The following is a 26509-nucleotide window of genomic DNA, read 5'->3' on the forward strand; positions in this document are numbered from 1 at the left end:
GTCTCATGTGGTGTGACAGCAGGCGTGGCACAGGAACATCCTTTGAGCTGTGTGTTGGCACACTGCCCAGCCTGTCCCTCATACAATTCAGATTCTTGGACACTGACGCAGTAGAAATTGTCATAGGATTAAGTGTGTAAAAATTACGCAGTGTGCTGGAAAAGCTTCAGTGTTAGTGAGGACCCAATGACTGCATCTGCTCAAAGCATACTGCCCATGAACAATAGTTGCTAGCTGGACTATTCCAAACCTAATGTGACTTGTGTTTCAGGGCATTTATTCCATGATCCTCTCATTAATGGCTTCTCTTAAAGAACCCATTAAGCAATATCCTGTAACACTCCCAGTACCTCTTAGATGTATACAGAGGTGTAACATTCACAGCATATCATAGGCAGCATTGTCAAGGGAAGTGGGGTATTGAAATAGTAGTATATAAAGAGTAGAACTTTAGTTCCTTGGAGAGTTCTGTCCTTTCTTTAGGAAAAATCAGCTCTTCTCGGCTGTGGCAAACATGCTTACATGTTTGTTTTGTATTAGGAATTTAGAGCACATTATTTAGAAGAGTTATTAATGTGTATTCTACTTTATACATGCTCAGGCGCTGCATATTTGGCATTGGGTATTAGCAAGGTGGCACTCCCTAACTGTGCCTAATCCATTCTGCAAATGATCTAGGTTTTCATCGGCAAACTGAAAACTTCAGCATATAAGTCTGTGCTTAAAACCTAAATAATAGGTCTGATTTTTCTGAGGGGTTTACATCCTGCTAGACATTGTTACATTTTCTGCTTGTATTTTATTTTGACTTAACTGTAGTTCACTTGAAAAATGCTTTTTCCCCTCCCAAAATCGTATTTCTCTGTTTGTCCAAGAGATGTTAAGAATATCCAGCATAATTATTTTTGTGAACTTCTAAATTACTATTGTTTCATATTAAAATTTAATATGACTTGTGCTTCTGGGAAGTTGTATCATATGGTATGTAATTTCTTGCCATTCTTGTACTTTACAGTCAGCAACCAGTAAGTTACTAAAAAAAAAAATAGTATTCCCATCAAGATGCTGCACACATGTTTTGGCTGAGGAGTTTCCAGGCAGAACAGCCAGGCAGGTTGAGCAACTGATTTGTGGCAAATATATCAATAAAGAATGATTTAGAACAGAAATGGAAAGTTTTTTCTTTGTATACAGTCTATCTACAGTTGAAGATTTCTTCTTTGGATGTAGACTTGTGAGTGCAAATGAATTCCACTTAATAATATCCCTGTTCTTTTTTCTGGAAATGATTGATTTAAAGAAAGATCAGAGAGAGAGCAAAAACAGTTAGACTTGCAGAAGCCTTCAGTTCCTGCTATACCTCCGAAGAAACCTCGGCCCCCCAAAGCCAACGCTGTGAGCCGACCTGGCACCTTGCCCCCGAGACGACCAGAAAGACCAGTTGTGCCTGTGACTCATGCAAGGTATTGCTTTTCATCTGTCCAATGCTTTTGGGATTAGTGGAAAAAACACTCATTTAAAGAATTTACGTCTTGCATTTTATGTCCCAATTTATTTCACAGTAAGCTGTATTTAAAGAACAACAAGAAAAAAGAAAATCCTTATAGTCATCTGGCTGAATCATAACTGTCTTCTCAATAACAGCAGTCTTACACTGTTCATGACTAGTTCATTTCTACTGATGAAATTCTACTGTTGCTGCAACAGTGCAGAATGTGTGGGAAATACCTGCATCAGAATGTTACTCTGATCTTGACTTTCTTAGTTTACCTCAAATTATTGCAGCTTAGCTTGGGCACTAAGTCAGTGCAAAAGCCAGGATTGTGCTGAGGAATAGCATTAGGCAATGCACATTTCAAATACTGTCAGCCTGGTTTCAGTCTGCTTTCTTTGATCATTTTAGATCAAACTTGAGCAAAATACACATCTTCAATGCTCTTTTAGCTGGTGCCACTGCAGAATAGTGCTGTCAAGTACTTATTCTCTAATGTTGGTTGTCACTCTGCAGTTACAGAATGCATTTTATCAGAGATGGTTACAGTCTTTGTGGAGCACCAAGAAATTGGACTTGCCAACACAAGTCCATTTATTCTCTGCTAGAGGAAAGGTTGCAGAAACTAAAGGCCTCACTGTAGTCCTAAGCAAGTCTAGGTGGCTACCTTTTAGTCATCAGCAATTGGGTTGTGCACTGTAGATTTCCTTTATGCATAGTGAATAGAGTTAGATGAAAACCAGAATAAAACAGTTGCCTAAAATGGGCAAGCTGTGCATCTTGCAGAAAAACTAGAATATAGGCATGAAAATATTTTTACTATTGTACTGTTAGGAAAATTACCTCTATTGAACTACTGGAGTTCAAGTAATAATAGTAATGGTGAATTAAATACGAGAATAGAGTATAGGTCAGAGTGAAATGCTAGACATTGATTCCCTTCATACCTCCACATATGGTTAAATAAAAAATTGCTCTTAATGAGAATCTGGGGCAAATGAAAAGAAAAAAAGGCAACTGCCTTGGGCTCCCAGTTTCATCTTACTGAAATGCTTTGGTTGTACATCCCTGAGAACTTACTCTTCTATCCAGGTGCTCCTGCCATAGCTTCTTTTGGAGTTGGTTTTGAACATGCTTGCCCAGTTGCTCCAAAATACAGTCCATACCTGCTGATCACCTGGGCATACTTGGAAATACAAATATTTTCTACAGTCTTCTGATTTAGCTATGTGATGTCTTGGAAAGACCAATACATACCCTAGTGTTCAGTTCACTGGTGAGGCATGCAATGGAGTAACTATTCTTTTGTTCTATCCTTTGCTTGAAATATTTTAAACATGCTATAAATTTTTAGCAATTTTTAGAATTTTGGAAGGTTATTTTGCTGCTCTTGTGGTTTCCTTTTTTTTTTCTAATTACAAAATTGTATGAGGTAACCACATATTTTTAAAGATATTTCAATTTTCATGTTATCAAAGGCAAAAGGCACACCTAAACAGCAACCTTTTTATGTTCTTAATGGTCCAAACTTTGCTATGTCTAGCACAGAAAAAATGGAAAATACTTTTAATTACTTGGATAATTAAGAAATATGAAACTTCAAGTGGAAGCAGTTACTTCAATAAAGGTGTTTTGTTTTTAAATCCATTCAGTTTAATAAGATAGTAATTATTTTAAGACCTACTGGTATCCATTTCCATAATCAAAAAAACCTAAAGCAATTAGAATAAAAATTGAATCAGCAGAACTTTTGCTGACCTGTTGTGGTTTAACCCTGGTGGGCAGCGAGCCCCATGCAGACACTCGCTCACTCTCCCACAGTGGGATGGGGGTGAGAATCAGAAAGGAAAAAGTAAAAAACTTGTGGGTGGAGACAAAGACAGTAAAACAGGAAAAGCAAATTATGTGTGTGCAAGCAAAGCAAAGAATGTTGCTACTTCCTATGGGCAGGCAGGTGTTCTGCTATCTCCTAGAAATTTGGGCTTCATCATCTGCAGTGGTGACTTGGGAAGACAAATGCCGTAACTCCAAACATCCCTCAGCTCCACATGCTGAGTATGGCACCCTGTGGTGTGGGACATCAGCTGGGGTCAGCTGTGTCCCCACTCAAATCCTTGTCCCCCCCACCCTCCTCTCTGGTGGGATGACAGGAGAAGCAGAAAAGGCCTTGACTCTGCAAGCACAGCTCAGTAACAATGAAAACACCCTTCTGTTATCCACACTGTTTTCAGCATAAAGCCAAAACATTTCAGCATAAAGCCATGCAAGCTGCTATAAAGAAAATTTACTATATCCCAGCCAAAACCAGTACATGATCCTGAGGGGAAAATTGCTGTAGTTACAAAGTGGGTCCTGTGCAATTTCCATGGCAGCTGCTAAGCCAAAGAGGGTTTTCTTCTGTCCTAAGTGGCTTGCATCTTATGCATCTCACTGACTTTTTGTAGTGATGATTGTTTTTCCATTTAAATATAATCCTCCTTCACTGGAGGGAGAGTAGGGCTTCAAGGGCAATAGGACAGATAAAAAACATGTGGGACAGTGAATAGCTGTCAGTTTGTTCCAAAGGCTTCCCGCTTACTTAGACATACCATGATTAATAGATACGATATATAGACATACAATTCATAGATAAGTCAATTCTCTGGAGTAGGCAAGCCATAAACACCTATAGAAGGTGCATCTTTACAATCAGTTTAAACCAGTCCATGTCCATGCCACTGCTAACAGGGTTCCTTGTGCTGGCACCCCATTCCCACAGCCTCCCTTATGTTTAGCACCAGCATTTGTGCAGCTGCACAGCCATATGGGTCAGGGAGTTGCTCCAGATGGCAATTAATCAGTTTGCAGTGGGACTTCTATTAGTGTGGGGTTTGTCTCAGGCTGATCATCTGTCTGGTCAAGCTGACAGCCTGTCTGTATGGGCACAAGCAGAGAGGGACACTGTGAATGAGAAGGGAGGGCTCCGCTCCTTTCACAACACTGTGGATGCAGAGTGCCATAATGAGCCTGTTGATTCTTCTGACAACAGGATTGGGTTTTTTTTTTGTGGGGCTGTTGCCATATATCTTAGTATCTTTTGTAGGCAAATGGTAAATGTTGTGACTTTCAGCCCTAAATCGTGTCATTCTAAGAATCCCTCCAAAGCCATACTCACACATTTCCCAGAGTGCTTCCAACTGACATTGTGCTCTCAGATTGCTGGGAAGTGTATGTGTGCAAAACAGAGTATGCAGTCAGATGCTCGTTGCTCTGTCAGCCAAGAAACTACGTTGCTTCTTATAGGCTTACAAATATATAAGCAATATAAGAAAAAGTTAAAGACTAAAAAATAGGAAAACTTGTTGTTCCCGTAGATCACTTGGAAATATCCTTATTTATCATCCTGCCAATTAATACATTTTTCTATGCATGTGTTAAATTTGTTCTGTGTCCTCCCTGGTGCAGACTGCCTGCCATATTGAGAGCTGTGGAGGACTAGTTTGTTATTAATCTGATTGTCTATTTTTTTTGTTTGCTGGTCACCCTATTACAGGGTTTAATGGGATATATATTCATTTAATCTATGACCTCCTCTGGGTTTTAATAAAAATTTTCAGCTCTTTATCACAGCCTCCCTGAAGTCTGAAATAGGGTTTCCGGCCACTTTGTGTTTTGCTTATAAGCTGCTGCCATGAGCTGAGGTTCAGGCCATCTGTCATCAGCTTATGGTGTCAAAAGCAGAGACCAATGAAAAAATCAACAAGATTTGTGAGCTCATTACGTATTTTTCTGTCAATAGCTAATTATTGCAATGTATAGTACACATCTGCCTGGGTTGCTTCAGGGCAGATCTATGTCCTTATCCCTAAGTTTGGTACCTTACATGCATCATAATTTTTATAGTATTACACTGGGAATAGTCATTGTGGAAAAACTACTGTATTTGTCAAGTGACCTGATAGTGATGGCAAGTACAATGTATTGCATTAACTGAACAGTTGTTGTCACAGTAAATATCAGAGATTTGAGTGACTGTGCAATACTGAGTTATCCACTTACCACTGTTGGTTTTTTATATTGTTTCAATAGGTAAATTATTTTAGTAAACTTAAGTACTTGTGGGATAGAATGTTCTCCAAAGCAGGGATAATTTTGTTGCTTTTGTTTGATCTCCTGTTTGATTTTAAAATAGCTCCTCTGTGTAAAGTATCATAGCTCCTGATGCATTACTATTCGAAAGACATTTCTGACAAATTAGGTGATCATTGTTCTTTGGACTGTGGAAACAGTATTCATAGTCTAGTCTCATAAGAAAAGTGCAAAAACACGGTGGAGGAGTTGCATTTATAAGTGAATACTCAGAACTGCTGAAAGGCACAATGCTAGCTTGAGGTTCCCTCAATTTCTGCAGCATTCCAGGTAGTCCAGTGCTGTAGTCTGTGCAAGCCAATTAATTAAAAAACTACAAAGAAGATGTTGAATAATGTCCCCTTGCCCTTAGATTTCCTTCGTGTTGAGATGCTGTGAACATCTGAAGAATTATTTCGGACACTAGGGTGTCTAAAAGAGGCTTTTTTGACAGGTGTTAAGGAGAAATGGGATAAGGTTAATCCGGACAGCATGTCGACTTGCTGGAGATTGCTCTCGCTGACATTGCTGTCACACTGGTGCTGCAAAGGAAGAATACTTTGCTCTCTCATTATTAATTGCAAGTTAGCTACCAATTTACTGCAACCCACACAAAATTTCCCAATAAAACATCTCCTCTTCTTGATCCAAATGCAGGAGTGATAGTCCAAAAGTGGAATTAGTGGGCAGTACAGTATCCGGCACTCTAGAGAAAGACTCCTCTGAAAGAAGCAATGACATCGGTAAGTTATAAACTGCTTTCTACAGTTTGTCTAAGAAATTTATGGTGCAAGTTTCTGCTTTTTAATGACTTTTGTATGATTCAAGAGGCAGATTGAGGATTTGGCAATGAATGTGAGTGCTTTTATATGAAATTTTAAAAGATTGCAGGATTAAAGGATCATTTCTACGTTACTTAAAATAGTTTTGTTGGGGTTTTCTATTTTTAAAAAAATTAAAACAAATGTGGAATAATGAGCTATTTTGAATAGGAAGGCTCTTGTTCTTTTTGTTTGAAACTCTGAAACAAGTGAGAAGGCCAACAATAACAAGGCATACTTGTTTAACTGATGCAATAGTGCTGCCACGGTTTTAATACTGCAAAAGATTGTGGGTTTGATACAGTTAGTAATCTTTATACTGTCCAATACAAAGAAACAGAAACCCAGTTCAGGTCAATTTGACTAAATTTTACTGCATACACTATTAAAAGCAGTCTAAATGTCTGTTGTAAACAACTTGTGTTCCTGACCTATGAACCATTTAATCAGGAAGTCACCTGAAAGGAGCAACAACAGGTTATTTTTTGGTCTTCTCTCACCCTCCTTCCTCCTCAAGCTGGCAAAGCAGGAGCGGTGGTGTTTGCTGGGTAGGTGCTGCAGAGCTGGCCCTGGGTGAGCAGGGTGCAGTGAGCTCTGTCCTGGGGCAGTGAGCACGAGCCCCAGAGCCATCTCCTGCAGTGCGCTGTGTCCTGGGGCAGTGAGCACGAGCCCCAGAGCCATCTCCTGCAGTGAGCTGTGTCCCAGGGCAGTGGGCACGAGCCCCAGAGCCATCTCCTGCCCTGCTCAGAAAGCTCAGCAGCTGCTGCCGTCGCTCTCGGCGCTCGCTCACAGCTGTGCCCGCACAGACCCGTGTTTGTCTCAGGCAGAGCCAGGGATCCTGCCTGTGTAAGCATTGCTACCTTTCAGTGGGGTATGAAATGTCATTTTGGTGTGGTGGTGTTTACCCAGACTCCTCTATTAGTAAAGCATTTCTGTACAATAGCATCCTTTCAACAGCCAAGCATGCCTTTTCGTCAGATTTGGAAGCAGACCTTCAGGTTATAAAGGAATTTTAATTGCAACATTACATCAGAATACTAAATGCATTTCACATAGGTCTATGAGCTTTCCAGCATACATAGATCTGCTTTTTGTAAAGCTTCTGCTGTTGCTATGGTTCTTCTGGAGTAGCAGGTATTATGTTTTTCCCAGGTTTTCATTTGGCTTAAACATGGAAAGCTAGAAGCTCTTGATAAATTGCATTAACATTTTTATTGTAGAGACTATTAGAAATGGTATGGAAATGCAGACAAATTCTACCATTTAGTGTTTCTTAACTGTGTTTAAAATTTGCTTCAAAGCACATAAGCCTCTGCTTACTTTGAAAGTTATGAGTGCAGGTAGCATATGCTACCTGTGAGTGATGGAGGTAAACTTTTTTATTTCTTGTTCTAGTTTCTTTGGAATCACTATCAGGATAAAAGCTTAGAGTGTTTTGTATTTTTAAGTTTTGTTGGTTATGGTTTTATTTTGTTTTGTTCTTAACATGTCAGGCAGGAAATCTGACTTATAGAAATTCTTGTTCATTTCCAGAACATGCAGGGGGAGCGAAGGGTAGCAGAGGGAGGAATTTGGGTTGTTTTGGGATTTTTTTAGCTGCAGAATAGGAGCCAACAAGAAACCAAACCATAACATGTTGCAAAGGGTTTAGCTGACGTCCTCCTGTTACCACTTACACAGAGAACCTATTGAGCTCAAAGGATAAAATAGTGTGAGTACTTAAATAAATATAACTTGATAGGGTCAAACGAGAATGGCATTTACAAGGGCAAATCATGTCGTTCTAGCCTGTTAGACAACTTGTTAAAAGAAAAAATAAATAAATTATGGGTTTGAATTGAAAGAGGATCCAGAGATCAGAACTGTTATAAATTTTCAGGCAGCTTTTGACAGCTTGTGTAAAATATTGTCAAATAAATAAAAGGCATTTTAAGAGAGGCCAGAGCAATAAATCAAGGCTTAATAAGGAAAACCAATTCAGAGTGTATTAATGTCTTTTCCTATGAAGAGAGGTTTGGAGTTCAGAGCAGTTTATGGTGCAATGTAATTGTAGTGATTTACGGTAAGTGTGTGATTTTGTTTAATTTATTTACAGAGAGAACAATGGGCTGGAAAAGTCTTGTGGCTACACGAGTTATTAGAAAAGATGATGGATGTGTGAGTGGAGTTGTCCAGTGTGTTCCAAAACACTGCTGGATCTGGCTGTGTGGGTCCAGATTAACAGTGATATATCTTACTGGTTTTTGCCCCTATATCATGTGCTCTGTAGGAAGGACAGCCTCAGCTTCTCTGAGGCTCATCCATCCTGTCAAAATGGATTTGATTAAATCTACCATTTGATGTCTTTTCAGAAATCCAAATTTACACAACAAGTTAGAATGAGCCCATGTGACAGACAAGGTGTGACTTAGCAGTAGGCTTTGATAAAAATTGAAGTTAAATGGCCTTTGTAGCAGCTTGGATGCATGACCATTCTGGTAACTGGGCTCCTCTTTATTATTCCATTAGTCAAATACCATTCCCAGTCACTCAGAGCTCTCAGGGAGAGCAGGGGGGAAAGCAACAATCACTTGTAAGTTGCCTCACCCTCTTTCGTGCTTCTGCTAAGTACTGATGGTAAATTGTGCACTGAAAATGAATACCACAGCACCTCCTGGCTACTTTGCACTAGAGATGTTAAGCTGGCTGTCACTTTCTTAGCCCTATACCCAGTCTAAAGCTCTTGTTCCTTCCCTGCAGAGCAGAGAGATGGACAAAAAACAATGGAGACAGTTTTGTTTATTAAAGCAAACCAAACTAATGCTGAATGGAGAGCAGTTCTTTATTCTGTGAAGCAGTTCTTTATTCTGAAGAAATCCTTTTTAAGGATTTCTAAGTTGGTTCCTTTTCTTTACTACAATGAGACCAAAACCTCTTTGATGGGGAAGGAGAAGATAAAGGGCTCTTCCATATGCCATCTCTCAAAAAACAAACAAGTGATCAGCAACAATGAAATCAGTAATGCCATCAACAACTGAGCAGCAATATGCTGAGCTGAATTGGGAATCCAGATTCAAAACTTGCATTTCGTCTAGGTCCCTTGGAAATGGCTTTTTCATGTTTATTTTCTGAGTAATAGTCTACCAGTGGATCAGTGTTGTCTAACCAGAAAACCCCACACCATTAAAAACATTCTCCCGCCCACTTTACCAATTGGGAAAATCACAAATGCTTGAGCAAGGCTGAGGTGATGTGCAATACTGTTAATAATGTTCTGTGAGTTGCATATATAAAAAAGTTATTAGCTCATGACTTGGTTTCCTTAACATGTTCAGCAGAGCTGTGGCTTCACATGTAAATTTCTTGGTGATAATTCAGTACTGATAACAATTTTCCAAACTGCACTGACAATTTGAAAAAAATCTGCTTAGCAACATCACTGCTGCTTGTAGATATAATGGCAGCTCTTATTTCTGTTGTCCATGCATTTACTTTTTTCATACTCTTTACAAAACCACTGGAAAACTAGCCTTCAGATTATATTATTTAAGAGGAACCATTCCCCATTCCTCCTCACTTTTTCTTTTGTTTTCTTTTTCCCTGTTTTCAGTGATGTCTTTACTTTCCTTTCCACACATCTTGCATTCAACTTTTCCTATTTACATCTCTTTGCCATGGCTAACTCTTCTTCATTTCATGAGGGTAAGACTTTTGTTTTTTTCCATTTCTTTTCTGTCCTTTCTTTGGTTTAGTTTACAACGCATAACAAGCAAATACAAAAAGAAGCATTTCATAGAATGCGGAAGTTTACATGGATATTACAGATTTTTTTTTTATTAAAAGTTGAAATTGAACATACTGTGGCAGAAAATCTTGCGTCATAGTATTGAAATGAGAAATCATTATCATTTAATGTATCATAAGAAATTTTAGTGACGAAGGTGACGTGCAGTTTACATGTGGTGTTTGTCAATGCTCTGGATTCATTAACTTGTTCTTGCAGACAGATTTTGTCATGACAAAGTGTAATGCATCTATTTCATTGTGCAAAAGCATTTAGAAACATACTAGAATGGTTTTCTAGTCTGAAAGAGGAAAAAAATCACAGCAAACATACAGTAAAAATTTGAAGAGTGTTCAGGGGCACTCAGTGGAAAGTGTGTGGTCATGTACCCAGGGCTGTGGTTAAATCACAATGGTTACTTGCATCTGTTGGCACATCTCTACCAACAACTGGTCTGGATTGGCAGTGGCTTTTTGAGCTTTTAAAATGCTTCTAAAGCAACATAAGTTACACTGACAATAAACCCTGCTCTACAAACTGTTGTTCCTACACAGAACTACATTGATTTCAACAGCTTCAATTCATGCCTTATGGCATAACTTGTCCTTTCTTTAGGTGATGTGTTTCTTTTTCATTTCATAAAGAATTTTGTATATGAGGGCCAGTGTGATGACAGAAACATCTATCAGATAGAATAGCTTAGTGGATGTAGTGGGTTGACCAAATGCCAGTGTACCTACCAAAACAGTGGATCAAAAACTAATGCTTTCCAAAAAACGGTATTGAGTTATTCCTGCAAGTTAGGATCAATCCCACATCTTCTAACTACACACACACACACACACACACACGCTTTGGAATCCTGGAATCCTGAAACAAGTCTTGTCTATCCAAAGCAGGATTGCTTTGGCATCAACTGATACTTAAATCCATATGGATTTAAGCTAAGTGATTTAGGAATAAACCACAAAGAATTAAAAATAATGTATCTACTGTGGAAATGATCAGTTAATCCCCACAAAAAGCAGTTTCTGTGCTTTGCAGAAAGACTGACTTGCACAGAGCCAAGTGGACACATCTTTCCAATATTTTTCCTGGCTCTTTAGACATTTGCTTAGTATTTATGAAAGCAGTTAATAATCTTCACCAGTGCTAACATAAGGCACATATGCCTTCATTGATTCCTACTGAAACATCTGATGATGGTATGAAATATTGTAAGAGCTTCCCTGGAAGCTGGTCAGTGCAAGTCCTTTTTTTAGCATTTCTTCAGACTTTAATCTCCAGAGCATTTGCTGGTGGATCATGGAGTCCTGGCCAAAGCCATGTGATTGCCCATTCTTTTTTTTCTGTCCTTCCCTGCAAGACTGGTGCTAGCTTGCCTGAAGGGATAGTTAAAAATACCCTCTTGAAATTATCTAATAAACAAACTAAAAAAATTTCAGTATATCAAGTTTCCTTCCTTGAACTGTATTTGCAGTTGTTCTAGAGCTGTATTTGTCAGGAGAGGTGATTGCTGTGCCTCTGACTGCAAGAAAAAGTGATCTAATAAGATTTGGCCCACACTAGGGAAAAAGATGGAGAATGTTTCTGGGGAAAGGGTGTAGAATGGAGCACATTTGTCTTTAACTCACAGGCTGTTTTACTGTGAGATAATTATAATTATTGTGCCTGAAAACACAGAATGAATGTTGGAAAATCAGAAAATACTGTTTTTTAAATATAAGGGTTGGAGGACAAAATGTGACTCATATAATGAATATCAAAATCTGTCTAAACCTCTTTCTAGGTTGCTGTTCATGCTCATTTTAACAAGGCAAAGCAAAGGAACAGAATTGCCTGACTGGTTTAAGTTGCAATGTTTACATCCGTGAGTCAAAATCACCCATAAACGCAGTTCTGGACTGTAAATATTGTAATCAGGAATATGTTAGTGGTCCTTTATATAATTTAAGTAGGGCTCTTGCCCTGAAGGGTCCAGAAAAAAAGCAGTAAACTAGAATTTTAAATTGGTTGCCATGTGTATCAAGTCGAGGTGCCTGAAAACAGCATATCCATTTCTTCTAGCTCCTCAGTTTTCTTGACCTTTCAGTTCTTTCTTGGCATGTTCTGAATTGTTAAAAATAAAATCCTTATGAGGGCACTGGCAAGTGGTTAGCAGAGCTCATTATGGCAACTCATTTCCACATCCAGCTATTAAAGCGATAAAAGTCAGGACTGAAATGGGAGAATATAATTGGGTGCTTTGGGAGAGGTTGTCCTAAAGTCACAGCAGCTGTGCTGTGACAGTCCTGGGAAGCCAGGTGAGCTGGGCTGTTTCACCCCAAGGCACAGAGCTGGGTGAGCAGCCCTCCCTGGCACATCCCTGTTGCACCCCTGAACAGAGGAGCCTTGCAGCCAGGGAGCTGTCCTCCTAAAACTGCATTACCCAAATCTTAGAAAACAGCCTGTGATTCATTCTGGGTGAGATTGGCTGCCTGGACCCTGGCTGGGAGGGTGGCTGTATTCCTCAAAGGGTCCAATGCTGTTCAGCAGGGAGGGAGTAGCAGAATCCGGTTGCTTGATGTAGTTAAAATATCGTAGTCTTCTGAAAATTCCAACTAACATTCAGATTACTGAGTTGTTTTTAAAATTCTACTATATATTGAATGGGCACTACTGCAGAAGTTTTTGTCTGCAGTGTATGTCTCATTTGAGACCTTTAAGGATTATTGCATTTAAAGACAGTATAGGTACTATTTCACATGCCTGTTGTCAACCTGTTAAACTTATTGAAGATGATTATGGAATGAAATCCACCTCTGGCTTTTGTGACATAATCTTCTTCAAATGAACTGAGTGCCAATTTTGCCTCATTTCCTTCAGTCCTGCTGTATTTCTGTTCTGTGAAACCTCACCATTAGCATTCTGAAAGTGTTGATTCTCTCACTTCCCATTTCAGTTTTTTCAAGGTGAATTCTCTCTACTAATTAAAAAAAAATTATGTCATCATAATGTATACATGATTTTGCACAAATACTAAAAAATCTAAATGGAAGATAAAGCCTAGCTACATTTTATGCCAGAATAGTAAATGGGAATAAGAGGGGTAAGGAAGGAAGCATAACCACTTAACTTTTTATTTCTGGGGTCTTTTGGGGACAGGGACTAAAGGTCATTTTCCAGGAAGGTACAAGTCTAATGAGTTTAGAACTTTTTCTCTCAATAATTGTTTTCCTGGATCTGGGCATTTTAAAAAATTCCAACATCATCCTTTAAATAACCATGTTTCCAGATGAACATAGCAATGGAGAGAAATATTCTATTCTTAAGGTACATGGAAGGATACCAGGGAACAATTCTTGCAGAGCTAACATTTTTTCATATTCAGGAAATATGGTTGCTCAGTAAGCCAGACCTTATGTACTACACTGATATATTAAAATTATTCTGATGCCTTTCTCCCCATCTCATGAATTACTTCATGGATTTCCAGCTTGATCAGTGAGATAGTAATAATGATGAATGCATCTCTTTATTTGTAGAACAAATATCAACTGTTTTTTAATTAGGGACTTAATTGGTGGGTGCCACCTCTATGTTCTACATGTTTACTAGACTCTTCCTTACTGTTTGTTATTACCAGACAAATAAAAAGCTGGACCAGTACAGAGTCCAGGTCTGCTGGATGCTGATGTTGCTGACCACAATTAATGTGGCTGTGAATACAGTAGACTGGAGTTTTTCTTTAATAAAATTCTATTTGGGCCCTGTCAGGAAGACTGTACATTTTGTTTAGTATGTAAATTTAAGCACCCAATTTGTGATAGCTGCAGAAATACAAACTAAAATCAAAATCCCTGCATTTAATGACCTCAGTGAGTTTAATACAGTCAGAACCATATAGCCTTGCTTTCCACCAGCAAGAAATAATCAAATACCCAGCACAAGTGAATTACTGATTCCACAGCATATATGACAGCATGGCAGAAGTTCTGTGAGTGGCTCTGTTACCAGTTCACTGGGTGGGAATTTTCTTGAATGATTATCTCCACAGGTGATGATTGTGGGAAGTGGTGATAGCCTTAGATGAAGAGCAGATTTGGGAGGAAGAACAACAACTAAATAAGGAGGACAAATGGAGAGAAAAAGGGCATATAAGAGTGCTGGAAGTGGATTTACTATTTTATTGTTGTACCAAGTGTTGTCCATTACACTTTAATAGAATTTCATTCAGAGTATCAACTGAATGGCTGTGATTTCACTAGTTTGGCAGCAGATACTACCTGTGGAGCCTTTATAGCCTCTGTTCTACTCTCTTTAAAATTCAGTCCAGGTATAGGCTGCTTTAGTTTATTTTTCTAACTATCAAAAATGCATTTAGAAGTGGAAAAATGTAGGATTCACAATATTTCTTCATAATAGAAGTTTTGCACATAAATGTTCATTTTTCATTGTATTTATAAAATGCATGGAGGAAATTATGTCTGCAAATGCTTCTGGGTCTCAAGGATGCAAATCTGTACATTTTCTGTTTATCAATACATTTTACAGTTTAAACCTGAGTATTTTATTCTGATCAAATATAGCACTCCAGGTATTTAGTAGTTTATTTAAGCCAAAGAAACACATTGAATTAATTGACTTCACTATTTTTTCATTGATTGTTTTCCCTATGAGTGTAGATACCTTTTGTAAGAGCAGAGAAAGGGACAGTGGCACTTACAGAATTGTAGAATCTTTAAAGCTGGAAAAGACCTCTGGGATAATTGAGTCCAACCATTAACCAATGGTGTTGCCAAGTCCACTACTAAACCATCTTTCTAAGCACCACATTTGCACGTTCTTTGAATACCTTGAGGAGCAGCTGACTCTTGCACTTCCCAGAACAACCTGTTCCAATGCTTGACCACACTTTCAGGGACAGCATTTTTCCTAGTATCCAATCTAAACCTCTCCTAACTAAACTTCAAGGCACAACTTGAGGCTGTTTCCTCCTCTCCTGTTGCTTTTTACCTGGGATAAGAGACTGACTCCCGTCTCACCAGTCTCCTTTCATATCCTGTGTAGACCACAGAAGTGGAAAATAGGGAGAGGGAAGTCATGCACCACAGCTTTCCTAGGCTGCAGAATAACTTCAGCCAGTTTCCTGCCCCCAAAGCAGAAGTGTGCTCTTCCCCTCAGTTTGGGCAGCTTGAATCAGTCCTGTGGTACTGGTAACTGATCCTTCCTTCAGTGCAAGTGTTTGCATGGCTTGGCACATGCCACTGAAAAATGAGCTGGATTAAAGCTTGCTCAGGAAAAAAAATAGTAAAAACAGTAAAACAGGAGAGAGTGGCTGGGGCAAATGGAAGGATTGCTTCAGCCTCCATTTCTGCTCATGTGACCCATTTAGAGTGTATATTTTTGATGGTATTACATTTTGCTGTGCCATTTAGCAAAGTAACTCAGTAGTGAAGATTAAAGTTAGACAATATGTTAATATATTGATTACTGATTTGCTTTGTGATCTTAACTCATTTGGCTATCTTATGGGTCAGCTTAAAACTGGATATTAATAGAAACCAGCTCTTATAGTTGCTTGCTATTTTTTTTCCCAGAAAACAAATTTTTCCTTCTGCTTCTGCTCTCCCGAAACCCTGAAGTTCTGTAATACTCCATAAAGGTTTTGTGCAATCTGCTAAAATTAGCTCATTTTAACTTTTAAAGCACTGTGGCCTCACCTGACGTGTTGGGTACAATTGAGGCTTCAGATTGCCAAAATCCCCCTGACAGACTGGGTGGGTGACCTACCTTTGCACACAGGCTGCAACAGTCAATAGCAAAAGCAATGACAAAAACACATGGTAGAGGACAGTGGGGTCACTGGTTATATATAGGAAGAGTCACTCCAAAAATAGAGTAGCATTTGGAGGTGAATAACCTTAGACTATTTCAGGGCTATTGAAAGAGCTATTTCTTTTTTTTTTAATCTCTTGGAGATGGAAGGATATTGCTGAATAAGGAAGCTACAATCCCATTTACTTTCTAGCTGACAAATCATGAGAACTTGGAATAAATTTAAATGTCTTTCAGTGCATATAGTTTATTGCACAGGCCCATGAATTAATTTGTTTTTCCATTGCATAATTTTGTACAATGGTTGGTAGTAATATGACAACAAAACTGGATCTTCAGAGATTTATTGTTCTGTAATATTTGGAAAATTAAGTGCCTAATATATAGAACTATTAATTAAAAGCTATTTTTCCTACATGTGTGTAATGAAAAATAGTCTCTGAATAATGAATATCATTCCTATATTTGATTAATATCTGAAAGTAATTTTGAAGAATTTTGATTTATCTTGTCTAAAGTACCTCTTGTGTGTTTTCTAACTTCTTCCTGCTCAACATATGCTGTAGGGCATTTTGAAATGAAGGTGAGTGAAACTGATACAACCCATAAAAATAGATGAATGGTATTAAGCCATTTGATTTATCCATGTGATCATGAGCTGTGGTATTCCTTGAGCCTGCACATCTTTCTTTCACGTAAACATGCTACCCTGTGGCTGGATTCAGTAAACACTTTCCCAGAGCTTTTCACTGGCCATGGAGATGGTTGGTACAGCATTCAAGCAGACCTGCTTTCCCTGGACTCTGTACAGCTTCAGGAGCCTGTTAGAGCTTTTACTTACCACAGCCTCTGGGCTACTGAAGGGAGACAGTCCTCTCACCTGCAGTGACTGGAAACCATGGTGCCTCCAGCTGCAGCTGTCCAGGAACCTGCAGATCACTTCCAGCTTGATCATTCTCATTCTGCATTCTCCTGAGCAATTACTGCAATGCAGAGCTGACAGTACAGTTCCTGAGACAATGTGTGCAAAGTCTTATGTCTCCAGTTATTCAGGAAAAAAAATTACTAACCCCTTCAGTAGCCAGATGGAAATTTTGAAACTGTTTATTCCATGCCGTAGAAGCCATGATGTCATTTAGCTTTCACTATGCTGAAAACAAAGCCAAAGGCTCCTCTACACGTCCCCCCTCTGCTTTATTGTGTTTGAGATGGAAGGGCAATTGTTCTTGGCAAGGGTGACTGGATTACAGCTGCCTTTGACTTCCAGGTTTTTTTGGTGCCATCATGGTGGCTAAATATGTGCAGAACACTGTGACAAAGTGGGGAAAATGGGATTTCATTTCTTTGAAATTAGAAAAAAATGTGATTCTTTCCCTTTGAAGACAGTTGCCAGAAAACCAAATCGATTCTATTTTATTTTTAAGACTTGGAAGGTTTTGATTCTGTAATACCAATTGCTGAGAAGCTTAATCATCCAACTACAACCAGACCAAAAGCTACTGGCAGGCGACCACCCTCCCAGTCTCTCACATCTGTAAGTTAATTTTCCTTTTCTTTAAAAACTATTTTTAAAAATATTTTTTCTGAATTTCCCCCCCCTCCTACTTGTGTTCCTTGATGTTTTTACTACTTTTACCCAGCCATTCCTTCACATGTACAATGAGGCAGAGAGATGCAGATCGGGAAAATTACTGTCAAAAGGCTTCCAGTGTTTTGAATACTGATGTTTAAAACATTCCCTTCCTTCTAAGGTTTATACCCCCTTATCTGGGTGCTGCCAAGTGTTCCTTGCCAGACATGACTGAGCCCAGAAAAATCCCTTATAAAAATCTTTGGAATAGACTAATTTGTGTGAAATACTGAGGATTTTTAAAATGTTTCCCAAAAGAAGCATTTCTCTTGGTTTCTTGCAGACATTTACCAGATTTTGAGGACAAATAGACCATTCAGTGTTCAACAGCCCTCCCTGAGCTATCATGTGTTTCTTCTCATTAAGGTCACAGTTGTAAATACAAGGGTGATTTAAATTTCACTCTCTAATATCTATCTTTAGACAAGTTGGTCTCATAATACTTTGGAAACCACTGCTTAGCTTTTCAATGTCTTCTTCTCTGGGGTTTGGGGTTTGTTTGTTTCCATGCTTTTTGTGTTCTGGAATATCAGAATGAGAGCAACTACTGATGGTTACCTGGGTCCATGTTGCTGAAGAAAAACAAAGTGGAAGGAAGCAAAAAGGATTATTGTGAAACTAATAGAACTCAAAAAAGAGAATGCTTTCAAAAATGACTGCTGTCATAAGTAGAGAAATATATAAGAGCAGTATAGAGGTTCTCCTTCCCCTGTCACATCTATGAGGAAAGGAACAGGGGTGGAAAGAACCCTCCCCTTTTGTGCCTTTACCTTGGGCTGTGCCCAAGGCAGCCCTGCAGTGCCAGCACCGTGCCCTGGCAGTGGCTGGGGCTCTGGGAGCAGCAGGGTGAGACCTGCTCTGAGCAGAGCCACAGCAGAGCCACCCTGGTGACAGAGCTGGCATTGTGACAGAGCTGGCATCCCCAGGGAACAGCCCTCAGCATCCTGCCTGGGACAGGAGCCTGCTTGCATCTTGTGATATCATGCAGTGCAAAGCTGTAAATTGATGCTGAACTCAACTCATAAGCATACCTTATTTCTTGAATGCTTTGAAAGCAGTCTAGCTTTGAAAATAAGATGCAGAAAAGGGGGAGTAGGGGGACAAAGCGTCCTTATTTTAAGTATTGTTACTTTGAAAATTATAGCTAAAAAAGTTCTTGTACAATGAAAATATCTGTGCTTTTCTTTTTCTTCTTTTGTGGTGTGTGTTTGTCTATATAGTCATCCCTTTCAAGCCCTGATTTCTTTGACTCACCAAGTCCTGAAGATGAGAAGGAAGAACATGTTTCCATTACTCACAAAACTCTTGAAGTGTCAAGGAAATCAAGAACTGTTACAATATCACAAGTAAGTTAATTGGCATGCCTCTGCTTAACCTTATCACATGCATCTTCTTTTTTTAAAGCAGTACTGAAATATTTAAAGTTTAATTCATCAGTCACCTGGTAACTGCCCACTTAAAGAAGCTTAAAATGATAAAGGTTACTAAGATTGTTCTGTGCTTGAAAGGCAGGTCCAAAGTGAATTGCACAGTTAAATGTGTCAAATAACCATACTGTGAAAAAATCCTTCTTGTGTAAATGCATTTTACAGAATCAGAGAGGCTGAGAAATAAATTTTAGAAACAAAGACGCTGTCTTTTTGCAATGTTAAATTGAGTTTACATTAGAAGATTCTGTGAGCAGAGAAAATATTTAAATTTGAATTTAAATTTGCAAATATAATCACTTTTTACACTGGTATAATTGTATTCATTTTATAGGCTTGTGCCATTCTTACTGTATATTGGTAGACAATAGCTCAATCAATATTACAAAAGGAGTGTGTAGTTCAGGCTTCAAAGGTTGGAACTCTTTTTTAGTACATAAGGATACCTTTAATAATAAAAATACTACATTCTAATAGTTTAACAAGTATTTGAAAGACGAAGTCTTGCACTTCTGTGATCGAGTTATAAGGATAATGTTTTGCTATGTAGCTCCCTCTTCTGGGAGCACTTGCACCCAGGAATACTGCTGGGCCAACATTTCTAAGTTATATGACAGCACTGTAGTTGTTGTTCCTGTAAAATGAGATGGCTGCTGTTAGAAAGCAGCTACTTGAGGCTTTAATGTTGATAGCCAGTTAAGCTCTGGAATAAGATGCTCAGATCAATGACTCCAGTTGTGCCTTGCTTGCCTGCTCCAGATTTGAACTCGGCCTGACATTTCAGTCCAAAGGAAACTTTCACCTACTGATATATGGAGTTATTATCCATGAAAGATCTGCTTATAGGTACATATTACTCACAACTCACTCTGCTCTGCTGAGACCCCATCTGGACTTCTACATCCAGCTCTGGGGTCTCCAGCACAGGAAGGACATGGCCCTGTTGGAGCAAGTCCAGAGGGGGCCACAGAGGTGATCAGAGGGATGGAGCACCTCTCCTGTGAGGAAAGGCTGAGAGAGCTGGGTTTGTTCAGCTTGGAAGAGGGGAGGTTTTGAGATGACCTAATTGTGGCCTTTCAGTACCTGAAGGGAGCTGACAAGAAAGATGGAGAGGGACTATTTACAAAAGCATGGAGTGATAGGAGAGGATGATGGAATGGTTTCAAACTGAAAGAGGGTAGGTTTAGAGATTAGATGTTAAGAAAAAATTTCTTTACTGTGAGGTTGGCAAGGCACTGGAATGGGTGCCAAAACAGCAAAGTTGTGTATGCCCCATCCCTGGAAATGTTTAAGAACAGGCTGGATGGGACGTGGAGCACCTGGTCTAGTGAAAGGTGCCCCTTTCCATGGCAGGGAGATTGGAACTGGGTGACCTGTAAGGTGCCTTCCAACCCAGATACACAAACTAATTGATAAAATGTTAAAAGAATACTATTCAGGTCATTGAGTCAAGTTTTCAAGGCACAAGAGTGATTCAGCTTTCTTGTGATTGTAATCCCATTTTTGTTTATATTAATGGTCAGACTTGGTTTTTGTGCAGAACACTTCTTGAATCCAGTGTTTTCCCAGACCAGGTTCTGTGCTCAATCATGGTTGTATGACCTAACATTACAACAGTATAGTAGGGAAGACTGTTTTTTGCACAACTTGGTGGATCCTGCTTTTCTCTCCCCGTCATTATTTTTCCTGATCTTCATCTCACCACTAACTTTTCTCTCAATTACTTTGTTCAGCTAATGCCACCCTGCCAATCCCAAATCCTCACTTACAGTGTCTCCTTCCATTTCCATACCATATTTTCTCAGTATTTTGCCCTATTTACCATTCAACTTCAATATCTCTTTTTCAAAGAGAGTTGGAAGGTTGCCTAGAGCTTTTTTCTTACTCTTGTCCAAATCAGATTTTCAAACGTGCTTGGTAGCTGTCATGTAATGCACACACAGCACTGCCAAATAACAGTGCAAAGATCCCCTTCACTTGCCATTGTGATACCCGTGCTTGTACACTGCTCTCTGAATGCAGTGAAGTAGATGGTCATGTATGGTTAGTAAACTGCAGATTTTTTAATTGTCTAATAAGTATAAAATTTTATATCACATTATATACATATATTACTTTATGCAGCATATATGAGTAGAGGCTTGTCTAATAACTAGAGCACTGGGTCACAGTTAAGAAGCATGGAATCCTTTTTACTGAACCACATGATTCCAGGGCTATAGATTAATAGTGTGTTTTTCTGTCAAGTTCCTGGAGGAATAAAGAGCTATTGGTAGTTATGGGGATTCATGGAAGCTTTGATTAACAGAGTACAGTATACTACATTTATTTATTATTAATATCATTTTGAAGCCATGGGATTTTTTTTTCTATATATGTCATACCAACAAGTGAATCTAATGAATATTTTTCTATTTTCATAATGCTAGGGGGGACATGTAGTACATTTTTTAATTTTTGAAAAAACTTGGAAGATTCCTTCAATAGTTGGTGGGAAATTATGAATTTAATTTACAAAAAATATAATTTGGATTCTTGGCCACGTGGTTTTGTGCTCTGTGGGAGACATCCATGGATGGAAATATGCTCTCACAAACATCTGAGAGAAACACTGAGCATATGTCCCTGGTTTAATTCACTGCTAGGTCTGAGATCTTGGAAATGCTGTTGCTGAACTTTTGCATCACAACTAGACCCCCTCTGAAACACACATACAGAGATGATGACTAATCACTATATTTATCATGCTTTTGCCAAGACTGTCCATGTCTGACTGTTGGAATTTCAGCATTACTGAAGAGCAGCTAAATATTTAGCATTGGTTAGAGGTTTGATTTTCATAAAGCTTTCTGCAGACGTTAAATGTTACTCTTTTTGTTGCAGGTGTCTGATAACAAAACTTCCTTGCCTCCAAAACCAGGAGGTCTGGCTAGTGGCACTAATGTACAACCATCACTATCCCCTTCACCATCACCTGGATTTCACTCAATTGCTATGGGAACAACAGGCCACAGGTCAAATTCCCCATCCCTGTTTGGTACTGAAGGAAAGCCAAAGACTGAGCACTTGAGCCAAGGTCAGACTGCCCTGGAAGAGCTGAGAACACAAATTAGGGAGCTAAGAACCATCATTGAAACCATGAAAGACCAGCAAAAGTAAGTGCTGCCAATGGGATGCTGTAGGTGGGATGGATCTGTTCGTGCATAGTGGTAGCAGTTTCTGATTGAGTTTGCCTTCATAGATATTACTCTGCACAGCTGGCATATGTGTTTGTGATTTTCATGTGACAGAACATGTTCAGGAGAACCTCCACAAAAAAGACCTGCACCATCCACCACCTTTTTTTACCTGTGTTATGACACAAGTAGATGTTTACGGGGCATTAAAAAAGTTAACTAGCAAGCTATAAGCAGTGAATTTTCGTTTATTTGTCAATAACTATCTGGGAACTCATGTGCATTGATCATAATAAAAGGGGTGCATTTGTTATAGTTGTAGTACAAATTGCTACAAGCTCCTAAAGTTATTAAATTGATTTGTTATTTGACTGTTAGCACATTTTCCCAGGAAGCTCATGTTACTCAAATTGTGACTAGGTCCTCTGAAGGCCTTTGTGTTTATGGCCTTGAATCTTACTATTTTAGTTTTGGGCACCTTTGTTTTCTTTAAGTTGCTCATTTCTTAGGAGAAACCGGGGCTGGCATGTAACTTTTGATGTTCCTGAGACTATTGAATGCTTTGGAAGCTAAACCTTCACTTACATTGTCAGTTGTGTGTAGCCCAGGCAGGAAAAAGAAAAGGGCAAGCAGCGTGCAGAGCCTGTGGCGGAACAGAGGTGTGCGGAGTTTGGGAGAAGATGCGGGAGGGCATGGTTCAAGCTGGATGTAGCCAGCAAGCCCCACGGCCTCGCCTCTCAGGCTGACCCTGCTCCTCTGGTCTCCCCGGCCCTTCTTGCAAGGGCAGCTTCCACCTACTGGTATCTGTCCTAAGGTGAGATCACTCAGTGGGAACATGAGAACATGTCTGCTCCTTATAGCTATGTTCCCTTTCCCAACAAAGAAGAATGGCAGAAAATCCATATTTGGGATCATTAAATCTTATGAATTAAGTTGGAGGTTACCTTGTATTGCTGGCGTAAACAGCTTTTAAGTGGCTGAAGTATGTGATAGGATGGGCAGGATTTGTGTTACCAGTTCCTATAACTCACCATCAGTCAATACATCTCCATTTTGTCTGGAAAAAGGCAACTGGGTGCTGATACATTGTTGATACAGCTAGGCCAGAGCAAAGCCTGTGGATGCAGGGCTGTTAGGAGGCATTACTCATTAGCCATGTGGGATGGGTGGGGTACTGTCCTATAGTGAGTTTTACTTCTCTCTACCATAGCCTGGAGTATGCAAGAGTATGCTGACTTCAATTAGATGTTGAGAGAAAAAAAAAACAAAACAAACTAGTGAAGTGGGGTAAATATGTCTCCAAGATATAATCTTTTGTATTTTACTAGTGTGGTCATTTCCATCCCAAGCTTCTTTTGCTTTCTTTTAACAGAAAAGAGATTAAACAGTTGCTCTCTGAGTTGGATGAAGAAAAGAAGATCCGTCTACGGTTGCAGGTACTTGAATTATTTTTAATGTTGGGGATGTGTTGTCAGGTTTGATTTAGCCCCCTGCTTTTTGGGGGTTTGGAGAATGATTTAAAAAATGACCTTAACAGCATGCTTTAACTTGGTCAGGCAGATGGACTGAAGGGTCATTATATGCTCCTTCCAACCAAAATTACTCCATTCTAATCTATGCTGTGCTGTACTCTACTATTCCGTGTACTTGAAGTGGTTTGGTATCAATTATATTTTATATTTTTATGGTATAGGGCAACTGTACTTCAAACTAGGGATAGAAAATTGAATGGTAATTTCACTGGACTGTTCCGTCTCTGTAAAACACATGGGAACATGGCAAAGGGTAGCAGAACTGGGGATCCTCAATGTCAATGCTTCAGGGCTGCTTAAAGGACTTTATGTGTCCAACCACATAGCAACATGGCTTCTAATAATACACAATTCTTGTTCAGCTTAAACTGAAATTTATTCAGATAAAACCTAGGGAACATTTTCAATAACCACTGTTGATTTAGTCTATCAGGTCAGACTATTCAGAGTTATCCAGAGATAACTTTACATCTTTATGCCCTGCACTAATGAGTTTATAATTATGATCTTATAGCTGGATGCTTTTACTCCAGTTCAAATGTTGCTTATACTGGTAAATGTTTAGATGCTAGATAACATGGCATTATTAGCTTTACATGAAGATAAGAGTTAACAAAAAATGGTAGCCTTAGTTTCAGAGTGCTCTGATAGACATGCAGGAGCACAACTCTCAGTCCACATATTAAAGACTGCCTTGATGATGGTGCAGTTGCTCACAGGCTGAAACAGGTGGGTTTGAATAAATCCAGGACCCCTGCCTTAGGGTTTCCAGTGTCTGTCAGAGGGACCAAGTGTACAACTGAGGCTGCTGATGGTTTCAGCCAAATCCTTTTAAAGCATGGCTGTAAACCTTCAGAGCCTTTAAGATGCCTGGGCACAGGCTTGATGGTTGTAGAAGGCAACCACCATGCTGGCTGCAAGTGCAGCTGCTGGTGCATACACATTCTGCAGTAATGCCAGGCAGTGAGCTGTGCGGCTTGTAAAAGTTGTAATTTAAAGAGATTGAAAGGTCTTGCAGTACATTCAATGACTGTACTTGTCATGATCTGAGAGAGGAGGCTGTGAATGGTCATCTTATACAGTTGAGAAGTACCTCAATTTGTGAAATCTGTGGAAATAAGAGTGGTGTAAAACCTGTAGCTGACACCTGTGGACAAGAGGGAACGTGCTTTTCAAGTGGCACCAACTATGCCTCAGTTTGCTAAATCATCTAATTTAATCAAATACTTTTTGTTCTCTTTATTTTTAGATGGAAGTTAATGACATAAAGAAAGCTCTTCAATCAAAGTGAATACTTGATAGATGGAATGTTGCATTATTCTTCATGACTGAGACTCAAATTTATGCCCCAGCCAAAATAACTTTGTGCCAAATGATTTAAGAATTGCCTCAACATCCCTTTATTTGAAGGATTAGCACAACAGTTTTTGATAGCACAACAAAAATACCAACAAGAACAAAATTTCTACCCAAAGCCGTGCTGTGCGGCGCTAGTTGTGACTGAAATTGATCTTCTTGTGCTAAAGGCTCTCTACTTCAAGATCCTAGGTGAAATGAAAACTCAGGCAGTTTAGTCCATAGTGGTACTATTTTGATGATATTTTTCCATAAATAAAGTGTATTTCAGATTATCTGTTTACAAGCTTTATGATTTTGACTTTCGGTTTTTAATTGTCTTTTGTCACAGATTTTAAGATGTTTGTACTTCATATAGCCAGGAATGAATGTTAATGTTGGGGCTGAAGGGATTATTTTTGCTTTGAGATTGAACAGCCTACTTTTCGTTATGGTTTTAAGTTCTGTTAAATATGCAATTTTTTGTCCCCAGATCCCCTACAACTTAAACTTACATTGTGTACAGTAATGCATTTACAAGAAGGAAACAAACCAACAGAAGTCTGGTCTTTGCAATGATTTGTGCCTTTCTTTGCCACACACTGACTGGAGCCGGTTGAGGCCAGGTCTCCCTATGTAGCCACCACAACTCCTGTCCCCAGTGTCCTCCTGTCCCCGGTGTCTGGCAGAGGTCACCTTCCCAGTGCTCAGCTGCTGGGTCAGGAGAGCACGTTTGTGCCAGCTGGCAGGACAAAAGGGCACAGCTGAGAGCAGCTTTGTCTTGAGCAGCTGTGGCTTTTTAGCTTTCCTGGTTTGGATAGGCCTCTCCCTCAACCTGAATGTTCATCTCCGCTTGATTTTCATTAGATGATTTAAACACCCACCTCTGTCCCCAATTTTGCACAGAGTGAACAGAATATGCATTATTAAAGCAAAAATAAATAAAAGTAATCTATAAAACATGAATAAAAAGTTGTATTATTTCATGCACGAGGTTCTCTGTCGTGTGACAGTGTTTCATTTGCTGTTGATGCAGTATTGTTTGCTACATAATATTGTACACTTACAGACTGATACACTTCATAGTCCTCCTTTTGCAGCAGGACTGTCTTCTCAACATTTTGTTGAACCAGATGCTTACTTCAGTTTCTCTGTTTGCTTTCATTCTTTCAAAATTTCATATTTTCCTGGTTGTGGTTTCATATGTTCTTAACTAACCACAGAGTATCTCATATCTTGTCAGCAATCTCTGTTAAGTTTAAAAAGTGTTTAAATAACAGATATTTTTGCATAGCATGGAGTGAGTGGGTAAGTGATGCCGGTGATACTTCCAAGTAACAAAACCCCACACACAAAGGATGTACTTGTGATCCCATCAAATGCCAGAGCTGGCTCCAGCAGCACACCCT

The 26509-nt window shown here is 39.2% G+C and overlaps 1 protein-coding gene across 3 annotated transcripts in view; it reads left to right on the forward strand.

The window, feature by feature from the left end:
• The window catches only part of SH3KBP1 (SH3 domain containing kinase binding protein 1), a 186165-nt gene extending 160093 nt beyond the window's left edge, over positions 1–26072 (forward strand). For 2 of the 3 annotated variants that reach the window (XM_031061203.1, XM_031061204.1), the window contains exons 11-17: positions 1301–1463; positions 6257–6342; positions 17425–17534; positions 18851–18976; positions 21941–22212; positions 23606–23669; positions 25015–26072. In XM_031061203.1, the coding sequence (XP_030917063.1) occupies positions 1301–1463; positions 6257–6342; positions 17425–17534; positions 18851–18976; positions 21941–22212; positions 23606–23669; positions 25015–25056 (863 nt within the window). In that variant the 3' untranslated portion in view covers positions 25057–26072. Of the gene's footprint in view, positions 1–1300; positions 1464–6256; positions 6343–17424; positions 17535–18850; positions 18977–21940; positions 22217–23605; positions 23670–25014 lie in introns of all 3 variants that reach the window. The other variant, XR_004082289.1, reaches the window with a different exon arrangement.
• The last annotated feature ends 437 nt before the right edge of the window (positions 26073–26509 follow it).

This window comes from Geospiza fortis, unplaced genomic scaffold (assembly GCF_000277835.1).
Source record: "Geospiza fortis unplaced genomic scaffold, GeoFor_1.0 scaffold285, whole genome shotgun sequence".
Taxonomy (NCBI): Eukaryota; Metazoa; Chordata; class Aves; order Passeriformes; family Thraupidae; genus Geospiza; species Geospiza fortis.